Source organism: Panulirus ornatus, chromosome 71 (genome assembly GCF_036320965.1).
Source record: "Panulirus ornatus isolate Po-2019 chromosome 71, ASM3632096v1, whole genome shotgun sequence".
Taxonomy (NCBI): domain Eukaryota; kingdom Metazoa; phylum Arthropoda; class Malacostraca; order Decapoda; family Palinuridae; genus Panulirus; species Panulirus ornatus.
The window spans coordinates 12,793,786-12,816,033 of record NC_092294.1 but is presented as its reverse complement, the minus strand read 5'-3'; the positions used below and the strand labels follow the sequence as shown (position 1 = coordinate 12,816,033).

Genomic DNA, 22,248 nt, shown 5'->3' with positions numbered 1-22,248 from the left:
TTTATCCATACAGGACTTAATAGAGAGCAAGAGAATCTCCAAACTGAACCGGAATGACGACCCAGAAAGCGCGTTTATCTTGAGGTCTTATGAGGAATGAGAGAGCGAGTGTTTGTTCATCTCATGAACCTCCGTTTCTAGCGCCAATGATCAAGCGTTGAGTTAAGCAGATACCTAACGAGTGAGGAGTCACCAGTGAGGAGAAACCACACGAATCTCATTTATATTTGGGCGTCCCAGTTTGCAGGAGGTCGAGGTCCATTATCGTCAATACACCGTGTTTCTTTTTTGTTTTTCTCTGCGGAAGGCACTTGGTGGCGGGGAAGGCTTGTCCCTCTCGGGATCTCCTGCAAGATCTTCCAATAATCAACCACTTCCTGACAGCTCTGATAATACGACAAAGGCAGGATGGTCGGCAATCCCTCCTGTGATCTTGACGATCGCCGCCCCTTTTGCTCTTGTCACTCATGCCCTCGATGGTAATTCACGGCTTCACAGTGCACGGCTCCTCATCCCTCTAGACCCGAGAGGTTGTTAAGTGAAGACCATGCATACTTCTCGTCCCTCTAGCCCGAGAGGTTGTTGAGTGAGGGCACCTAGTGTTGCCTTGTTCCACCAGCCCCTCGCCAGGTTGTAGGGCAGATCATAGTCGTTATAGAAGAGGTACCTGTTATTTTTTTTATATATGTCCTTGTCGCCGGAATTGTAGCCTTCCCTCCCTTCAAGTGAACCCAGACCTGAGCTCTGTAATTAGCGGTGGTGACAGTTTGTTGAACATGATCAGTCTCGGTGTTTGTGATTTATAGCAACTATTATCGATGACTTATCATTTAACTTACATTTTTATTATTTTTTTGGTCGGGTCTTGATGGTGTTGTTGTTAACCTTTATGGCCTTGTACCCACCCTCTCTACCACCCTGCCAACGCCACTCCTCTGTCCTACAGTGATCTCTCTCCCACCCCAGACAATGGTTCCCCAGCTTCACACCCCCCATGCAATGGCTCACCAGCTCCGCCAGATTCTACAACAATTACGTCCCAAGATGATGGCTTCCCACTTCCACCCAGTCCCTACAACGATCATTTCTCAGGCGATGGTTCCCCACCTCCTCCTCCTCCTCCTCCCTCGTCTTCTACACCTTCATCGCACCCCAGTTCCTGTGACCCCCAGCTAGTTCATGGGGCGCTAACGGGCGGGGGAACATTCATCAAGAGAACCACAATTTCTTGAGCTACTGGAATTTCTCTGTTGCACTTTCCCTCTGAATTGGTCGTTCGGTGGCCGCCTGACACCTGTCATCATCTGTATTACTGGAACACACTCCGCCGACATGATAATATAAAGACTTCATAAAGGTTTATTATGAAAAGAGACAACGTTAACCTTGCCATAACTTCATTCTGAAGAATTATGTAATCACAATTTCATTAATTTATTTCTTTTTAACGATATCCAACTTAGTAGATTGATAGATGCCTCCAGGAAGTTAGGATATAGACGGATATAGACGAGTGTAGAGAGGGACCTCGAGGCTATACTTACAACCACAGAAAACGAACAAAGACAGACTGTTATACCAACCAACCAACCCCCAACCCCCACCCCCACTCCCACTCCCACCTCCTGCACAAGTACAGGAACTTAGATGAGTTTCGTGTGAATTGGCTCGTTACCGAGGAGGGCGCTGATGAGGGGGGAACATTGTTAGGGTGGCCGAGGTGATCAGGGAAGTCACGTTATTAGGGTAGTCCAAGAGGGGGAGATATTCATGTTCTTTATTTACAGTCTACAAGTGTGTGTGTGTGTGTGTGTGTGTGTGTGTGTGTGTGGGTTGCAAAAAAAAAAAGACAGATTTGTGAGCAATGAGTCAAACTTCTTAATAATCATAATATCACAAAATACAACAGAGAATATTCGTGGGTCTTCTGTCATATAATTATGCAAATTCTGAATGAGATCACTTCATACATGTCTAAAATGAAATGGCTCAGGACGCGGGGGCGGACGCACGGAGAGGCGGATCCTAAGCTCTGACCTGCCACTCGTTGGGGCAAAACAGCAAAAGCTTTCCCCGATTCTTTGCACGTCGATCGTGCTGGTTCAATCACTCGCTGCTACGTCGCCCCCCCCCTGTCACCCTTAATCCCAGGGTTACCCACCATTATTTATGGGTGCTGTGATGCAGGTACTGTTGTGGCTGGTGGACAAAACGTGTCATTATTGTGAGTTATATGCGCGGGTTGTGCGGGCGACGTGGAGAGGAGGGGAGTGGAGACACCAGCGATGACCTGGGCGTTGCAACACGCCCGGGTCAAGGTGCTCCGTGCTCCTGCTTGCTGATGTCCTCCTCGACTTCCTTTCCACCGGTGAATCCTGCTCCTTCCCTTACTTCATACTACCCTCCCTCCTTCCCTCCCGCCACCAGGAGCCCATCCTGCTCCTCCTCCTCCTACTACTCCTGTTGTTGCTTTGTAGGACCACCTCCTGGTGACGTGGAAGATTCTATGAGTACCGAAGTACTGGCAGTACTGGAATCCTACGTTATAACTACAACAGTTCTGTTACTGACGCCTTGGCTTATGGGTTCCGCTGATGGCGTTTCTCCATACCACCAGTAGCGCCTCCTACAGGTACTACTGACGAAGGGCGTGTCCCTGCAGATGAACGCGACCCGTCCCGCAGCGGGAACGCCTCCTGCGAGTCTTTTAATCTCCTTCAGCGTCAGGTGGCAACGGACGCCCTGATCGACCCCCCTCCTCCTCCCGGCAAACCACGACCACTTGTGTCAGTGATGTTTATCGAGCGTTGAGGTTATGGTTAGCGACGCGCGATATACATTATTTGCCTCAGTTAACATCGGCCTGGGTAATGCTCACGTCCGGAGGAGGTGTCGTAGACGACGGCGGTGCCCAGGTGACCCCCGAGACCCGCCCCTCGCGCCGAGGTTCATCCTAAGTCTTGTTGGTGAAGCGACGTGTCGTCGTGACGTACAGTTTCATGGAGGTGGGTCGTATGTCACGTAGCTGCCGGAGTATATCACTGTGATGTATGGGTGTTGTGTGGGCGAGGACTCAACAGACCAACACGCACTTGATCCATTTGACAAGCTCTCTCTCTCTCTCTCTCTCTCTCTCACGGGTGTGTTGGACTACGATCGATAGCCACAGTATTGATCCGCGGTATTAAGCAGGTAACAAAGCGATGAGCCTAACAGCGTTTCAGTTGAGGACGATTTCTCTATACTAACATCCAATAAATCCGCCCTTAATCCCGGATGATCTAGAGATCAATATTGGGAGTCGAAATGTTTTTATTCCCAGTTATGAGTTTCAGGTTCAGGTCCGGAGACGGGCTTGTTTCCCAAGGAAGGGATAACAGTGGGATGCACCACTTGTGATTAGGTCGAATCCCCCATAATATAGGACCATCAACGTTGGCCTTAGTGTCCTTGGAAGTTGTCTCACCCTTTCTAGGAAAGATACCACCGGGCACTGTGAGGGACCCATGTATCATATTATAATTGACAATAATGAGAAGATTGCTGACCTGCAGTCTGCTTTATATCCTCAAGCCACACCCCTAGGCCTGTCCTGCAGTCGTTGTGTTTCCTATCTTTCCCATTCCCGACGTCCTTTTCCCAAGGCCCGGAGGTCTCCTAACCCCCATGGACGCCCACAGACTTAGCTGGACATCGTTGGAAGGCCAAATTAGCCTACGGTAGCCAGTGGATGCCTCCAGCACCTCGGCACTGGAAATGGCGACGCTTTCCACGTATTTCACTGATATAGAAAATTTCTAGCTCTTCCGATCACTATAAACTTTAAGGAGAAAACAGCGTTAAAAAAAAAGAGTATTTCACTTTAGTATTCGTAGCATCTCAAAATATTCCTCCCTATCTTCCAGATCTTCCCCTGTTATATCCAATATTCCCACGGAAATCTCCTGAACCATGAAATAATGTAATGAATATCCTAAACCTATTGGGAACTTAGGCCTATGATCGATGCCTCAGGGGAACAGAGGGACCACAACACGAGGTAGGCGGTGGAGACCCCGGGAGGAAGGGGTAGTTGTGAAGTAACACCTTAACGTCGCCCCATCCTTGCCTACCTCCCCCCTCGGCCACCGCCACCACTCTCAGGGCTTCGCCAGCAGGGCGGAGGCGTGTGGGAAGGTCGGAAGCCCTCACCACGCCAGGGAGAGGCGTGTGGGAAGGTCGGAAGCCCTCACCACGCCAGGGAGAGGCGTGTGGGAAGGTCGGTAGCGGTCGGAAACCTTCATGAGGATTCCTCTTTAGCGCTTTGATGCGACGCTAATGATTCCTCCTGTCCCAGGGTGCGACAGAGAGGGAGGGAGCTATGAGGCACCGTGCCCAAAATTCGCTGTAGCCGAGTAACCTGCCGCTGAGGCTGCACTGCGATCCCACTTTGGGATGAGGAAACGACTTGATAACCATCCATATTCTAGTCTTTTTATATTACTTTGTGGAGGGACTAATAGCAACGTGTGTGACAAAAATAGAACATGGCATTTCCTGTGTTGAATATTTTCCTATTATCTTTTTTTTATTTGTATCAAATGTATCTCTCAGGTCGGAGGTGCAACGGCTGAAGGAGACGAGAGCTTCGGACAGCTTGTCCAGCGCCGCCCACGCCCACGCCCAGGAACAGCGGGAGGCCGTGACGGCGGCGTGGGTGGTGGACAACATAAGGCGACTCCAAGACTCCGTGGTGGAGCTGCAGCAGTCGCTGAACGTGACACAGGCCATGCACGACAAGCAGGTGAGTCGGAGCAGCCGAAGGAGGGGCTTAATCAGGCCGAAGGTTCGTATATGATTTTAATATTACGGTTCAGATCGACGACAGTGTCAGCTATCAGCCAGAAGAGTAATTTGTAAGACCACTTAGATTAGGATGGTTCGTAGGACTCACGCATCCCACATCTGTATCACACTCTGTGAAGCGTCCTATCTGCGTTCCTCCTAGTAATGGCTCTTCCCATCGTTGTCTCCTTCAGGAGGTGGAGTCCCGCCTCCTCGCGGTGACGAAGGACGTGAGCGCTCTGAGGGGCACCCTGGCGGCGGTGACGTCCAAAGCCGAGGCGGCGGCAGCGACGACGGAGGCGCTGCAGGAGGAACTGACCAGAACTGCTGAGGACTTCCACCGTTCAGCGGGTCAGATCGGGTCCCTCAGTACAGAGGTACGTGGATGATTTCACCTGAGTCTCTTCATTGTCATCCATTTTTCTTTAACACAAGTTGGAGTCACGTCTGCTCCATCACTAATGGCTTGTTTACAGTCGTTCTAACCATTTTGTACAGCTCGACACTACCTAAGATGATACAGAACATCTCTCCCATGGGAGACACTCTTCCGTTGTCCCTCGACACTCACTCCGTCATAGCTGACGTTACGTCTCTCTTTTCCACATTTTTCACACCATCCATTTCCTCCTTCCTGTCCAGCCACCTCCTTCCCCTCACCTCCTGTCTTCCGTTCCTGTGTAACATCATCACCAACACCTCCCAGATCACAGGGGAACCAGCCTTCACACTTCCCTCTCCCAGAGTTAGTAAATTAGGATCGTTTCCAAACTGCTGGGAAACTGACTCATAGGTTTTTCGCTGTTGCGTCCATGTTTTTACAGTAAGAAGTCATAGTACCTTAGTATTCTACAGTTTCATACGTTTGAGGAGCTTGACACGAATGATAGCGACCATTTGATGACTATCAGATCCAAAAACACCCTTATGTTTATTTCCTTTGCTTTGTTACCGTGAACAATTACTGATTCAACTACCAGTCTGTGTCATCAAGCATCCGGGTCCTTCATCGAAGTGCGAGGAAAAAATATCACAAGGTTTAACCATGATCCAAACGGGAGCGTAACGACCCTGTGGTTTCCTCCCTTGGTGGTTCTCTCGTTCCCTGTTTCCATTGTTCAAGCTCAGCTTCTGGTCACGGGGTGACGCCATGTGTGTCACGGAGGTGCTGCTCATTCATGCCCCCTTCAGCGGTCGTCCACGGGGCATTGTCAAGGGTCACGAAGACCTGAGGGTGTGGAACCTGCAGGTGTTTTTGTGTTAGGGTGTGACGGCTCCATCAGCAGAGGGTTGAGGCTGGGGCGAGCTGTGTGGGCCTTTGGTAGGTAGGTTGGTCTTCTATTCGTCTGTCGTCTGTACCACAGAACCTGTGGTTTGAGTCTGTGTGGTTCTACCAGCTGGTGACTTGGGCCATACCAAGAGATGAAGACCATGGTACTTCCATGTCTCACCTTTTGCTGGACTGGGATCTGCCTCTTGATCTGTCTTTCCTACACCGTATTTCTCTCACTGTCGTCTATGAAAACCTTCTCCCATGACATGGATCTTCGTAATCTAAAATTATATCTCTTTCTACTTTATAAACTGTGCTTTATGCAGTTACCATCACCTGATCATATGTTTTTTATGTTTTCTCCTTGAGACACACTCGTCTCTGAAAAGAAAAAAAATATGTAAATATAGATCTTTTTCGTTACGGATTCCCTCTACGATCTTCACCCTTCGCTGTCCCAGATCTTTTGAAAACTTCTACCCATTACCACCTGTAATCCCTGTAAATACTCCCGCCTTGGTCATCCTGGATCCCTTTAAAGAAGATTTATTTCAGGATCCCTGTGAAGATTACTTTGAACACCCCATATTCCTCTGAAAACTTGTTTCCTAGACTACGGATGCCTTCGGATATATCCATCTTTACCCTTGCACCCTTGGAACCCCATGACTTTCTTTCTTATGTTGTTACCAAATTCTTGCGAGAATTTTAGCCTTCGCCGTCCTAGCTTTAAAAAGAAGTAAAAAATCTTCGAATCCTCGGGTCACTGTGAAATTTCTTCTTTCACTGCTTCTGATCCCTGTGAAGCTACCCACCCTTATGGCTCCAGATTACGATGAACATTTCTCCGAGCGGTCATCAACGTTTCACGCCCCGGAACCTGGTGAAAAACGTTTGGTAATGGATTCTGCTGGGCCCAGTTAGTGTGACCAATCAGGTCTGACGTCGACCATGATGGAGGTGGCGGGGCCTAAAATAGGTAACCTGGGACCCACTGGGACCTTACCCTGTCCCATGTTGTTAGTAAGGAGGGATGAAGGTACTGCAGCTGTTGCTGCTGACGCTTCAAAGTCCCTGCGACGGAGGAAAACAATTTTTTGGGCCTCGTTTGTGTCGTACATTATTCTAGTTGTTAAAATCTTCAGATTACTAATGTTTTGTCTTTCTTTAAAGCTTTTAGTCTTTTAGAAACATAGAAATGATATTTTCGGTAGAAAAGTACGTGGTATTGAGAGAATGGCTCAATAGAGGTATGGGTCATCTGTTCACCATACCCGCAGGTGGGCACAGGAGGGAGTAAAGAGAGGACCTCTGGGAATGAAGAGGCAGGACTATGGAGGCAGAGGAAGAGCAGATTGATGAGTAGGGAAGCCACAGGGCGGGAGAGGAATATCGGGAAAAAATCCTCTGAGAAAGAAAGGGAAGTAAAACAAAAGAGAATTAAGAAAAAAGAGAAATGGTGAATTGAAGAGGAAGAGTAAAGAAAGGAATTGTCTCCGACAGTCGAGACGTGTCCTTCAATCGCCAACCTCTGGCTAATCACACTTAGGGAGGGTGGGTGGGTGGGTTTGGGAATTAATGCCTCACCTTTAGGTCACTCTGCTCCTTTGTCACCCTTCTCACGCTACAGCATTTCACCATCCTGCCCTCCCTCCCTCCAACCAGCAACCCCTTCTAACCTTCTTGCCCCGTCACGATTTTGCAGAGCAGCAAAAAAATTAGGGACCTAGAAATAATGCATCTTGCCCCCTCTTTTTTTTTTTATCGTTGATGTGTCGTTATAGAGAACTCCACCCTCCCTTCCATGATGACTCCCTCCCCTCCGTGATGACTTGGCGAACTCCCTTTACCCACACCCTCCATCCTCCATGTTAGATGATCCTCCTCCTCCTCATCTTCCTCCCTCCCTCCTCATCTGCCTCCTCCCGATCCTATAAGAGGATCACCAAGAGTGATCGAATATTATTGGGACTGACGTGAGAATCAAGGTATCCAGCGCCACCAAGTCGGCCCCCTAATGCCCCCAGATGCACCGACTTTCCTCACATATTACTGTCTATTTCAGACATACTGGCATTGCTCCATACACTCATGGGTTACTTCATACTCACATGGGTCACTTTGGATATTGTAGTGCTCAGGTCACACTCGTGGTTAGGTCACAGTTGTGAAGAGGTCACAGCAGTGCTCAGGTTACAGTCGTGGTCAGGTCACACTTGTGAAGAGGTAACAGCAGTGCTCAGGTTACAGTCGTGGTCAGGTCACACTTGTGAAGAGGTCACAGCAGTGCTCAGGTTACAGTCGTGTCAGGTCACACTTGCGAAGAGGTCACAGCAGTGCTCAGGTTGCACTCGTTGTCAGGCCAAAGACTTTGACAGATCTGGGACTTGGCCAGGTCAGGGGTGTAGTGGCCAAGTCTTCCACAAGTCTGCCCATCTCAATGACATGCTTAAGTCATGGGCTTTGTCTGGTCAAGGACATGATTACTAAGGCGATCAGATGACCTATGAAAATCTTCATACCAGTGGCTTAATATCATGTTGTTCGCCAGGCCGGGCGAGGTCAGTCTTGTCTGCCAGGAAGGGCATCTTTGCCAGGTGCTGTGGCTGCTGCAGAGGTGGAGGTAATCCGATTAAATGAAGGTGAAGGGAGCCGCTAAGGTCAGGGATTTTGTGAACATAAGGCAACACCAGATGTCCTGTCGCATCTTAATTCCATATATTTCCTATTAATCCCTTTTCATAATTCATCTACATCTCATACTTTGTTTTCGTCGTTTTTAAAAGCTATCAGATTCCCTTTACGTCTGCGTATTAACCTTCAGATTCTACCCTAACATTTTCAGTCTCTGGTCTCCTCCAGTGATAGACATTTACGACGGGAGGTTGTGTAGGAGACGCTGTCTTCAGGAATGCTGGGGTTTGTGGTGGTTCCTTCGTGGTATAGTGGAAGGACTGTAGTGGTGGAAGGGCATGAAGGACTCTGGTGGCAGAGGGAAAGGTGGGAACCTCATCACACATTTCTATTCAGGCAACTTACACGGACGTCAGGGCTACAGAATCGCTGCCGTTTTGGTGATCTTGGTTCAATGGGTCTTTATGGTAATCGCTCTTTTGATAAGGCCGTAAAAAATAAGGGATCGCTTCTACTACATGTCTTAGACTTTCTCTCTCGAAAGTATAGAAACTAAGCTTGCTCTTTCTAGTTTTTTTTTAAATTGATGTCTTCTATGTGAAGGACGAGGAAATGGTGCAAAGAAATTCATTGAGTGAAAAATATTGAGTTGACTGTTTTTCTCCCGTCGAGCACTGTAGGCGAGCACCACAGTTGCTGACTTGTTTACGTTTGCAAGTCCCGTTTTGTGTTCGTCCGGTGAACCAACACTTCCTCCCTTCCCCTCCTGCACCGCTCATCATCTACACCACACATGGCTCTGCCTTCACCTCCTCATACCTCTCACCTCACTTGTCAAACTTTCCTCAACTTTTCTTCTTTGTCACGCCACGCTATTTCGACGTCCTGCCCTGTCTCTGTTCACTGATTATATCACTGTTTTTCCAACATTTCCTTTGCATCTTTTTGTCTCTGTCTTGTTCTCCCTCTTTTGGTTGTCAGAGTGCGTCTTTCCCTGACATCCTAACGCCTCTTCCACACCCACTCCCTTCTCTCTTTCTTTACCTCACATTTACACTCAATTTCTGCTTCTGCTCTCTCACCCCTTCTTATTCTCTTCTCCCCAACTCCTCCCCTTCGCTCTCCTGCTGTTCGCCCATCCTCTCCCCACACCCTCACTCCTCTCCCTACGCCTCTCACCCACCGTAATCATAGCGTATTTTGATGACCATCCCGTTTTTAGAAGTCACAATTTGCAGATAGATTTTCTTTTAAGAATCTTTCGCCACCACATCACAGAGGCCGGTTGCAACAGATGGCTTCCAGTCCCAGAATATTTTCATTCCAGTACGTGTTGCCACATTACATTTGAAGGATAAGTTACTCGTGCAGGGGAGAAAAACAAGTGGAAGCTAAAAATGGGGATCAGACATCTGCTGGCGCGCATGCCACATGGTGCCCTCAACTCAAAGTGACGTCACGGTAGCCGTAATTCGTCCCGTTTCACATTTCATCGTCAGGTCTCGCGGTTAAGGTTTAGATGATGGATGCGGCCATTGAGCGATGCATTGTGCTTCAGATGGATCATTGGGAGGAGTTTAATACGCGAAGATGATGATACGAAGAGCATTTATTAGTGATCACTATTGGCGCTGAGGGAGGGAGTTGATATTGATGGCCACTTCCTTACCTTTGTATTGTTGTGTCCCTGGGCGACTGCTGGGGTCCTCCCTTTGAGTACCGGGAGCAAACACATGCTCTCCCCCAGACTTATAGAATGATACCTGGTGGTGATTTCAATCAGATCGTAAGTACCAATCTTAGGGCCTCCCTGCAGGCGATGCTTTAATGAGGGTCCTGGGCGTAGGCGGACCCCAGGCGAGCAACGCTATTACCGGATCAGTAATTCCAGGTCGGACGCCACGCCTGGCAACTGTCCATACCACAGCTGTTGGGATGGACGAGGTGGGGATGAGGGTAGGGGTCTATGCTCAGTCAGGAGGATGAGGACGTGTCTCCACTCATCATCTGTTTACACAGAGTATCATTGTGGTTCATTTCCGATGGAGGAAGAGTCCTATCGCAGAGGAAGGTCCTGTACAGACGAGTGTCCTATCTCGAAGAGGTCCTTTCGAGGGAAAGTCCTTTTGAGGGGTTGTAGAGTGATAAGACTTGCGTATCAGGTGACCTGAGTCCTTTAGCCAACATATGGTTGATGACTAGCATCAAAGTATGACCCTCATCCAGTTTTCGTACAGTCTCACTGTCTCAGTAAAAGTATACTAGAAAGTTAGTTAACTGTCACTGTCTTCCAGATGATAACTTCGTCATAGACCATCAGGTCATCTGTTATCTGTTCTTCTTGCGTACTGCCTTCAAACTCGTCATAGACCATCAGGTCTTCTGGTATCAGTGTTTCCCATGTCCTTCCCATTCACGTATTCTTTTATCTTTTCGGTCAGTACGATCAGTAGGAAATATAATGTCGATGATCAGCCAGTCTGGTATTGTTTATTGCCTCTTATCGATCGAGTCCCTCCCACCTCTGATATTAGTATCAGTCAGATTGCAGCATTCAGCAACAACCAGGAGCTTTGCGTCCCCTGAGATCGATATGACCTCCTGCCGGCGTAGCGGACCCTTTCGATCTGCAGCTTGAGGTCGCTTGAAAACCTAGAACTCCCGTAGGTGGTGGCATGTAAACACACAGGAGACATCAGAGGGATGATTAATGTAATGTTTTTTCTTCTATTGCCATTAAAGCTATGGCATCTCATCCCAGGGATATATATCCCAAGGAATATGGGATAATGCCTATTTCCAGGTCTATCCCCAAAATCTAAGGTCGTCCTCCAGCACGGACAATGTTGCTCTTGGTGTGTCAGGAGACCTTACTCTGTCTTTGTGAGTTAGCAATCATTCCCCGTCTCGCAGCTTCAAGGTCGTGGTATGTAATTGCTGAGACAGTATGTGTCTTAGCTTCAAATGAGTACCTATTCATCCTCTCTGTAAGTGTTACCTCAGCTGCTGTCACAGCAATACGCAAAGTCTAAATACAACAAATTATTCTCAGAATATTCGTGTCTTATTTCTGTATCGACTCCAGTATATCATGTATTAACTATTGTGTACCGAACATATCTATGTTTTATGTACTGCCCACCTACTTGTTGTAATATCTCTGTATGTATTACCCACTTAATTGATACAAAATTTGTATGTATCCAATTCCTCCTTAACTCTTGCACCTCCTAATATGTTATACTTAATTGTCTTATTCTCATGTATTTGTTCCAGATTCTGAAAGACGAATCCCTACTTACTTTTTATGATATTTGAAAGCTGTTGTTACTTACATTTGAGCACTCAGTCCATTCTTACCTGTCATGATATCTGAAAGGATTATCTTGTCTCTATATAGACTGAAAGTCTTTGATAATAAAACTGTCCTTCAGCAGATGTCATACTTCATTAAATCTTCTGTTACTTAGATATCTTACGAATAGCTATGGACTTCTGAAGGTCTGATTATGATTAGCTTGTTGCTATACCTTCTCATGTACTCCATCCTTCAGGCTGTAGCATTTACCTTCCCTCCCTCCCTCCCTCCCTTCCTCTCTCTCTCTTTCTCCCTCCCTCTTCCGTGCAACGTCTCCCTGACCCACCATCATTATGCCCTATCGTCAAACCCTCAGCATTGCCTCGTCCTCCATCATTAACGTGTCGGGGGGTCTGGCTGGGACTCAGTGTCCCAGGAGGTCGGGTTGGGAGCCAGCTCAGCCCGGGATCAGACGGGGATCTCAGCCAAAGTAAACATGAAGGTTTGTCAAAGGTGATAAAGTCTCATGTATTCTTCTTCTCTCGTGCTCTGAGTCGTTGTATTGTTCTTTCTTCTCCTGGAGCTCCATCTCCTGCATTCCCTTCATCCTCTGGCTTCCCCCTCAACCCCACGCCCCTCCGAGGTCCCCCTCCTCTCTCAGCCTTCATTAACCAGGGCGTCAGGGGGGGGGGTTGGGGGAGAGGGGGAAGTAGAGTGGAGGGTGAGGATTTGCGTGACCTTTCTGGGGCTTTTGGTGTAAAGTTTCGGGCCGGCTTAGCTGGTATCTTTGTGAAGGTTCCCGTCCAGAAGGTCACCAGACACACTGCTGTTTAACTCACCTTCGAGTCACCGTTGAGTTAGGTCTTTCCATCCTCCAGTTGCCGTCCACAATGTGAGTTGCTCTGCAGAACAACGACTCGCGTACTTCGAAGTCCCCCCCTTACCTCGAGGTGTGATGTGAGGCGGGAGGAGGAGGCGAGTGGGAGTAGAGGGATGGTAGTAATGAGGACGGGCGGGTCCCACAGGATCATGTGTCACTCACGGGGTCCTTCGATAGAGTACACACACACACACATACACACACACACACGCATAATAATGTCTCCCTTAAGCGTGCACGAGAGACCCCCACGCACACAAACACACAGAACACCCTCACGAGTACACAGAACACGTCCTTAAGTACACAGGACACTTCACCATGTCCAGGACTCAGACACAGGTCCCCTCCTCCCTCCCTCCGGGCCTAACCGTCGGTAGCATCACCGTGTATCGCAAAATTTACGATCAACGTAAAAAATGATAATCCCCAAGTAATAATCCTCGTCTTTTATTAAAACTTCTTAATAAATTACACGTTGGTTGGGTCTGGTACAAGGCCTCTCACCCTCGTTTAAGAGAACTGTATGCTCGGTATGAAACACCCCATCGGCAGGTTAGACAATTCCTGGGTTAAGGTACGACATCCAGTGATCCAGCACTAGCTGATGGGAGGTATCGTACATGCGTCTGTTGTATACACGGTGAAATGGGCGTCGCGCTAGCGAGGTTGTGGCTTTACTTTAGTACTTCCGCCATACTTCACGTCAACAAACGGTAATAAATGTCCCCGCGATGGTAATCTATGGCAGCCCTATTTGTAGGAGAGCGCCAGGAGCCTTGTCGTAATAACGGGCCAGAGGGGCACTTTCTGGGCTACGCCTCTGTGATGTCTAGTTGCTGGGGAGTGAACCTCGGCGCCAACACGTTCATCATGGCCTAAATATTTCTGTAAGTTGCTTTTCGTGTCAAGTAAAAATGCGTATTTTCTAACCCCTAAAATTTCATGGTTCGCACTACCCTCATTTTCTAATCTAGGCTATTAATGTCCTAATTATCTCACTTCCTTGCGTTAATTACTGGGCCTTAATAAGTATAGTCCTAACTCATAGATTAAACAGCCCACTCTCGCTAGACTTAGCAACTCTTACCGTTGGTTAGTTCAAAGACTCGAGACGACCCACCACCTCACCAGACTCACCACACGAGACATTGACTGTATATGGAAATACATGGAAAGGAAAGCAACATGTGATAGACTATAGAGGTTGTATGGTGAGGACAATTTCGTGGGTGAGACAAATAACAAAAGACTGTATGACGATGCTGTGTGCTGGAGGACGACGTATGGAAACGCATACGAAGGACTGATAGCAGATGTGATAGTATGTGATATATGTGATGACAGTACTTGGGAAGGCCATATATACCAGATGACCCGTTCGTTTGTACAAAGAATTAGTTAGAGATGCAAACATCAACATTCCACTGTTTGTGTTAGTGGAAGAAGGTATTAGGTTATCTACTGGAGAGCAGGATTGGAACCCCAAACAAGATCTGTGTTATGCGCACTCCCGCTCTACCTCACCCTGTTAGTTCCATAATGGTTTCAACTCCTTCTGGTCTTCCCTGGAACCTCCTTCCGTTCCAAGAATGTGTTCGCCTTCAGTTCTTGCTACGTGATGGTAGTCGTGTCCCCACAATTTCAACATGAGGAATCGTCGGCTGTCTATGTCACATTATGTTATCATGTAATGATGGTTATCACATTGTGTTTAATACCTTGTCAGGTCTGCACCACCTCCTTGTCTCGACCCCATTTTCCTCCGCCAGGGTCGGGCTGAAGCGTCACCTGTATATATCTATTTTCTGAGCGCTCAGCTTGGATAACACTTACCCCCCTCAGACCCCTCCTTGTCCCGCCATTTTCAGGTTTTCTTTAGCCATCAATGATCTCCCTTTCCCTCCCGTTCCCTCTTCCTGCTGGTGGAAGAGCTCCTTCCTCATCCCCTCCATCGCTCCCATACACCCTCGCCCCCTAACCACTGCTCCCATACACCCACCAACGCCCTGCTCGACTCTATTCGTACATCCTTTTTTTGCCGTTGGGTCGTCCTGAACTGAGTCCCACTTCGTTACCACCAACGCTCTCTCTCTCTCTCCCATATCCTGCAGTACATTCTCTCTCTCTCTCTCTCTCTCTCTCTCTCTCTCTCTCTCTCTCTCTCTCTCTCTCTCTCTCTCTCTCTCTCTCTCTCTCTCCCATATCCTGCAGTACATTCTCTCTCTCTCTCTCTCTCTCTCTCTCTCTCTCTCTCTCTCTCTCTCTCTCTCTCTCTCTCTCTCTCTCTCTCTCTCTCTTTACATACAGGCCTTCAGTAACCCTCTGTCGCCAATTCTAAACCCTAGTCTTCCACTCCACTTCTCTGTCCTTTGTATGAAGGTTCTCACACTTTTCCATTAGGGAAGTTTATTAAGATTGGTAGTTAAGTAGACACAATTACAGTGTCGCCCGCACATCAGCGGCAATTTGAAACCTTCATTAATAAAGGTGATTCAGCTGGTAATGGTTACCTCACCACATGAGTCTTGGTGGGAAGTTTTAATTCGTATTAGTCAAGAGGATAATTGCACTTTACACACCAGGTGTGGAAGTGTTTACATGAGTGTACATGAGAAAGACAGACGACAGGAGGCCTGATTGGCCCACGACTAAGTTGTCTGGTAAAAGAATAAAGAAAAACAAGGAGTTTAGCTTGTTAAGTAATGAGGTCAGTTGCAAACAGAAGTATGCGAGTCAGTTATAGTAAATTGTCGAGTCACTTCTCAAGTTGATGGTTGTATTTGCTTGGTGTGTAAGCGTCTCTTGAGGTAAGGGATGTGTCCACCCCCAGGTCGCCGGGTTACAAGACCCAGACTGGTACCCCTGTGTCGTATTGTTGACCCTGAGTCGTTGTACTCCCCGGGTCATCTTGTTACTCATTGGCTGTACGTAAGTGCTAGTACTGGAAGGACAGACACCGAGACAAGAAGCTTGGGCTCATTTCTCATAGGTTTTGAAATCTGTTCAGCATTTCTCGGAACATTGTACGTAGACAGTCACTGGAAATTCGATCGTGAGACTGGGGCGTTCAGCTTACGACTGTGTGATGGAAAGGATGCGACTGTTGTGATGAGCCACCAGACGGAAAGAGAGCAATAGATAGATACTCCTACATTTCTCCGACTCAGAACCGTAAACACAACAAGCATATTATCCTTCCGGACCACGATGGGAAGGACGGAGCTCTACATGAACCTCTGGTTCCTCCTGATGAAGTGTCCAGTAAGGAGACCTTCGAAGACATACTCCCAGGGAGTGACCCGAAGAGCGAGGGGTCCAGAGGAATGGAACAGCTACAGGACCTCTGACGAGGTAGTGGTATAGGAACTCCTCACAACTCTCGTCAGAGTCCTTTTGTCAACACATCTCTCTGGGGTCCCCTCCACTCCCTCGTCGCTGTCTTGACCACAGCACCACCGGATGTCCGACCCATGACCCACCCCAACCCCTCCCTTCCATTAAGAGTAACCTTTGACCTCCACCCCATCCCTTTTCATTCCCTTCTGGGGACAGTATGGTCTCGGCTTCGTTCGATTGTGTTTACTGCTGGATGGATTGCTCTCATACCCATGATGGGTCCAGAGAGGGTGATCCCAGCTCAGACGCGTCGAACACACATCAAGGTAGTTGTGGGTGAACCACTTGAGGTAAGATAGGACTAACACGGACGGGATAGACGGGGTTGATAAAGTCCCTTAATGATAGGCTTTACCAGAGCATTCGACCCTGTGTTCATCTAGCTTCTGTATTAGGTATAAAGACGTGCACCTCGTTTCTTCCTACTCTATGTAGCGCAATGAAACCCAAACAACACAAGCGACATGATTGTGGACCGAACTTCACCCCACTTCACGGTGGAGGGAGATCTAACAGTGCGAGAGAGAAGGTGGGATAGTGAGAAAGGAAGTGGGATAGTGAAAAAGGAAGTGGGATAGTGAAGGAGGAGATCAGGTAGTGAGGAAGACTCGTTTAATGTGGTCCTGCCTGGCAGGAGCGATACATGCAGGAGACTGGTAATAATTACTGTGTGTATGTACTGTGAAAGCCCTCCAGTCATGCAATGTGTAGTGTAACCGGTTAGTCATGCAAGGCACGTCTACCATGCACGTAGACCAGGCTGGTCCTTGCTCTCCCTAGCGCCCAGCATGTCCTCGCCTGCCTCTAGACCATGTCCTTGGACGTAGCGTCACTCTGGTGTGTCTCGCGCGTCGTTGATTCTCCGCTTTCCGTCGTAACTTCAACCGACGTATGCATCAGGCACGACTCGCCCCACCTGCGTGATAGCTGACCTTGAGTGCGTGATCCGTCGCATCGAGGCTTGCGTCTCCGACCGGACGCCAAAGCGACCACCTACGGCTGAACGCGTGACCCGCACACCAGCTGTCGCGCCTGCCGTCCCCGGGAGCTGTATCGGTCAGCGGCCCCCCAGACAGCAGCAGCTGCTGAAGAAGAAGAAACAACAACAACAACAACTACTGGTGAAGACAACCACGGAGACAACAATAATGAAGCAAAGACTAAAGTTGTAGCGAGACAACAACGACACACACAACAACAACTACAAGTTCAGCAGCGACAGTAACCACAGTAACAGCAGCCACAACTACAACTACGGCAGCAAATACAACATCTACAACGACCGTAGCAGCAACTACAACATCAAGTAGAGGTAGCCACAACAGCAGTATAACTTCAGCTGAAACCACAACACGTCACTCGGGGAAGCAGACTCGGTCCATTTATCTGTATCAACACCAGAATGTCATGCTTATATTTTCCCTCCAGGGACGTAGGACCTCCTGTCGTTCCCTCAGTGTTCTCATAGTTCCTACTGGGGAGACTGTCGTGAGATCAGGAGATAGGCAACCAGAGAGAGATGTTAGGAGACAGAGTCGCGAGACTTTGAACGTGTATGTGAAGGTGACATGGTGGCAGGTCACCTCTTCAGGACTATGGTATGTTGACGGATCTATTCTCGGTGGAGGACGTAACCACAGTGGCAAAATAAGTATGAGACAAAATGAATTGCCAAGTATTGCCTTCTGAGACGCATTTAATGAAGAGTGATACATATTGATGTGTACATTTTACCATAATCTTACAAAAATGATTAGTATTTATGACACTGAAAAGATATGAGTACATAAAGAGGGTCTTAGAATACACCATCATGGCGGTGAGGTGAGTGTGTGATGATGGTCAAAGATGATCTAGTTCTTCGTCATCACAAAGGGAACTGCCGATCACAGCTCCACTGGCGGTGTCACGCGCGAGTGGTCAGGCTTCCGAGCTGTGTGGTTGGTGGTGGTGGTGGTGGTGGTGGTGGTGGGGTGGTCTCATAGCGGGTTTTGCGGTAGGAAGATTAACAATGCTTCAGCTGTTGTTTTGCACTAACTTGGTGCGTTGGGCGGCTGGAGCCTCCATGGATTCTGTGCATTCTCAAGTAAAACCATATCTCGTTCGATTTGTAAGTAATGTAAGTTTGTATTCAATATCCAAGTAATACTAGGACCCTTTTGATGATGAGTGGTGGAGTGACGTATGTGGGAAATGAAGTGGTGGTAGGTTATGGTAAGTGGTGGAGCGTAGTGAAGTGTGATGGAGAATGGGGTTACGATTGGTGTAGTGCAGTTGCACTGTAGTGTTGGTGGTGTGGGTTAGAGATGGGGATGTGAGGGGGGGGGTGGCAGGTGTGTTATCAGCAGCTGGGAAAGTCTGGGATCACTGTAATCATTACCTGATGATCAGCCTCCTCATTTGCTTAAGTAATTACCCGCTTGTAGTTACTTATCGCTGTATTATACGAGGAGGAACAATTAGACTGCTGGATGTTTTAAGGAAAATAGTCACATCATTTATTCCCCTTTATCCTATATGGTTTTCATTGTAAATCTTATTACAAACAAAGCCAGAAACATCTGTGTATTTATCTTCAACTATTTCCATGTTATGTGTCGTCATCAAGTCATCTTTACCTCACCCAACATCACACAACAATCAATTTCTATTTCTGTTTTCAGTCATGGACGGAAGTCCACGTTAAGGTCTGACCTTAAGTGATGTATGGATGAAGTTAATGTAAGGGAGTAAGAAGAGACAAGGAGAAGTACTGACGAATTTTGAAGGAAATAGAGAACCTGTCTTTTACTAGTCTTTTCACAGACGTCATCTTTTCCCATATCGAACTCTTACCAGATGACTTAAGACATGTCATCATGACTACCGGCCTCTCTCCACCTATACTGTCCCCCTTCCCCCTTTTCCTATAACCACCTTTAACCAGAAACAGCCAACCAACCACCTTCTCTTCCCCTGACCACAACCGCCGAGTCATTATCATTACCATAATCACCTAACTACAACTTACAACCAATTAACTACCATCCGATCACCCCACCTGGCCACCCTCACTAACGATGGACGAAAACGTTCGTCACGGAAGTGGTTATCTGGTCCTGGACTGACCACACGTGTTGTTGTTTTGTGCGGCTGTCGCATCTGTTGCCTCAGATCCTGAACGTCTGGGGGTATGAGGAGGATGGTGGGGGATGGGGAAGAGTCCTCTCCTTGTACACAGAGGTTTGTGGGTCCTCTGCTGGTAGACAGGATCCTTGGGGGTCCTCTCCTGACAGGAGGATTCCTAGGGATCCTCTTCTTATACTTTAAATCCTGGAGGTCGTTTACTAATACATAGGACCTTGAGGATCCTCTCCTGTCAGACAGGATCTGGGAGTCCTCTCCTTGGCAGGAGGGATCCTACGGGTCCTCTCCTTGGCAGGAAGGATCCTGGGGATCCTCTCCGTACAGATAGAATCCTAGGGGATCCTTTCCTGGAAGGCAGGAATCTTGAGGTCTCCTCCTGGCACGCAGGATCCTTGGGTCTGCCTCTATAATGCCAGGCGGCTAGCTCACTATAATGCCAAGCTAAAAGGATTACATTCGTTTCCTATAATGCTCACTTAACTGTAAGTAACACGTCTAGTGTGTATATTACGCGTTTAAGATAATCCTCGCTCCCTATAATGTCGGAATGGTATGACCACAGTCCGTCTATAATACCAGACATCAGTATTATTATATTGCCCAGTTATAGGGGTCATTAAAGACCATTAAACTTTGAGGTATAACATCAAGGCCTAAGCCACAGAAACTATTACACACAGCCACTAACTGCGACCTTTACTGCCCCCAGATCCTCACTTGCTGTGTGACCTCAGAGCACCAGTGTGTGTCGTCGGGAATACGTCTTATACATCTACGTTATTCCAACGTATTTGAGGACGCTTCCTATTACCCCGACGTATCTATCATGATCCAGCGGCTCTGCCATTATACCTCATTATAGTATGCAGCATTAGCTTAGCCCGTAATACCCGACGATGCTTATAAATGAGAAAATGTCAATCATGTAATTTCCAACTCCATTATATCTAAATACTTAGTAATCTTCTACGTTCTATCTAAGGGTGTGAGCTGGAGATCGAGTGACCTTGGACTACCAGGTGCAATGACACAGGAACAAGACGGAATAACTCGTCTAATTACATGGGGTAGACGTAAGTATTAAGGCTCATTCGCGGGTAATTGGTCAAATGTAACCTTCGCTAACGACCGTGACCTCCGTCTAGATAGTGGCAGTGGGTCACGCCTCTTCCCAAAGGTCACTTACTGTCAGAGCAAATAGTGTGTTCTGCTGTTCAGTGGAGCAGCCATGAGTCTCGTGGCGTATTCACAGACGTCTCAGGACCAATTGTGAGGCTCAAATTGTACTGGAAGCTGAGGACAGTCGAAATTGAATATGGAAACTCTGGAAAACACGAATGTAGACACATCGTTCCGCCCTGACGAAGAGAGGTCTGGTTTGTGACTGACTTTACAGGATTTCGCTCGTCGAAGTATTTGTCTTTTTTTCCCTCGTTCGATTTCACCCAAGGTGTTCAAAGGGATAGTGAGGATGGAGCTCTGTTCATGGTGGGATCTGCAACCTCGTAACGTAAAATGTTAGGTTTCTCGTAGAGGAAGGTCGTGACGCTCGTTGGCAGCTCGTAATGCTAGTTTGCCTGTTATTCTGATGGGGGGAAACAGGCTCGTTAGGGTCTTTGGGTTTCCTGTGCTGGAGAGGGAGGTTATACCTGGCATATCGTAGAGATTATGGGGTAAGTGTAGCAAGGATGGAATAGGTATTGGTGTCTTGTAGGAAAGTAGTGCTTACGAACGTCCTGTAGCAAGTAATGTGGCATAATGGGAAGGGAACGAGTGTCGATAAATCGTAGTGGGGCTTGAATGCGCGTAAGAGGACGTACCGTGTGTGAGAGGTCTCGTAGCGAGGATGTAGCGAGTGTGAGAGGTCTCGTAGCTAGGACGTAGCGAGCGTAGGGGGTCTCGTAGCAAGGACTCAGTAAAATCCGGGAGTCTTGAGGCAACGCGCACTTAAAAGACAGAGTTACCCTCTCAAAGCGGAGACATAGCGAGTGATACTGTCTCGTAGAATGATCGTAACAAGTGTTTACCTGTCGCAGCGAGTAGGTACCATAAGTTGGTGTCTTGTAGCGAGTGCGAAAGCTCCTTAGCGGCGGTCGCAACGAGCGACGGCGTCTCGTACGAGAGACTGGGCGAGTACTGGCGTCTTGTAGCGAGCGCTAAGAACCTGGTAGTAAGGACGTAGCGCTGCCATTATCATCAATCACGGATAATTACTGGCCTCAGCATGTCCTGCAATTTGCTATCTGGTGCTACCGACTGGTGGACCCCTTGCAGTGTTTTCCCTACCCCTTACCCCCTCCTTCCTGAACCCATACAGAACCCCCAGAGCTTCGGCGGCGCTAAGGTCCCCCTCAAGTCCTCCTTGAATCCATATACAACCGAAGAACCCCGGATGGTTCGTGACTGTTGAACCACCAGGTCCCCTCTCAGAACCCATATGGAGTATTAGAACCTCTATTACTAGTTGTTGAACCTCTTGAATTATGCTTCTCTAACACATATAGAGTAGCAGACCTCTATTACTCACCGTTGAACCTCTTGGATTCTACTCCACTCCTATCTAAAACCCTATAGAGCCGTAGAATCTCTACCACTAACTCCCGAACCTCCAAAGGTACCTTTTTTCCTCCTTCCTGAACCCATATAGAGCCGGAGAGCCCCTTAACCCTCCCATTCTGACGACTATTTGGAGCTAGGGACCCAAACCCCTATATTAACCCCCTCTATTGAGATATAGTAAAACTACAGACATCCTCTCCTCAAGCCAGCCCTCTTCTTGAGACTACGTAGAGCTACGGGACTGTTCCTTTATCA

General features: G+C 47.9%; 1 protein-coding gene across 1 annotated transcript in view; it reads left to right on the top strand.

Moving 5' to 3' along the window:
- LOC139747998 (uncharacterized) overlaps positions 1-22,248 on the top strand; it is a 44,458-nt gene that overhangs the window by 9,081 nt on the left and 13,129 nt on the right. Inside the window, exons 2-3 of the mRNA XM_071660544.1 lie at positions 4,594-4,783; positions 5,019-5,201. Coding sequence (XP_071516645.1) covers positions 4,594-4,783; positions 5,019-5,201 — 373 coding nt within the window. The remainder of the gene's footprint in view (positions 1-4,593; positions 4,784-5,018; positions 5,202-22,248) is intronic.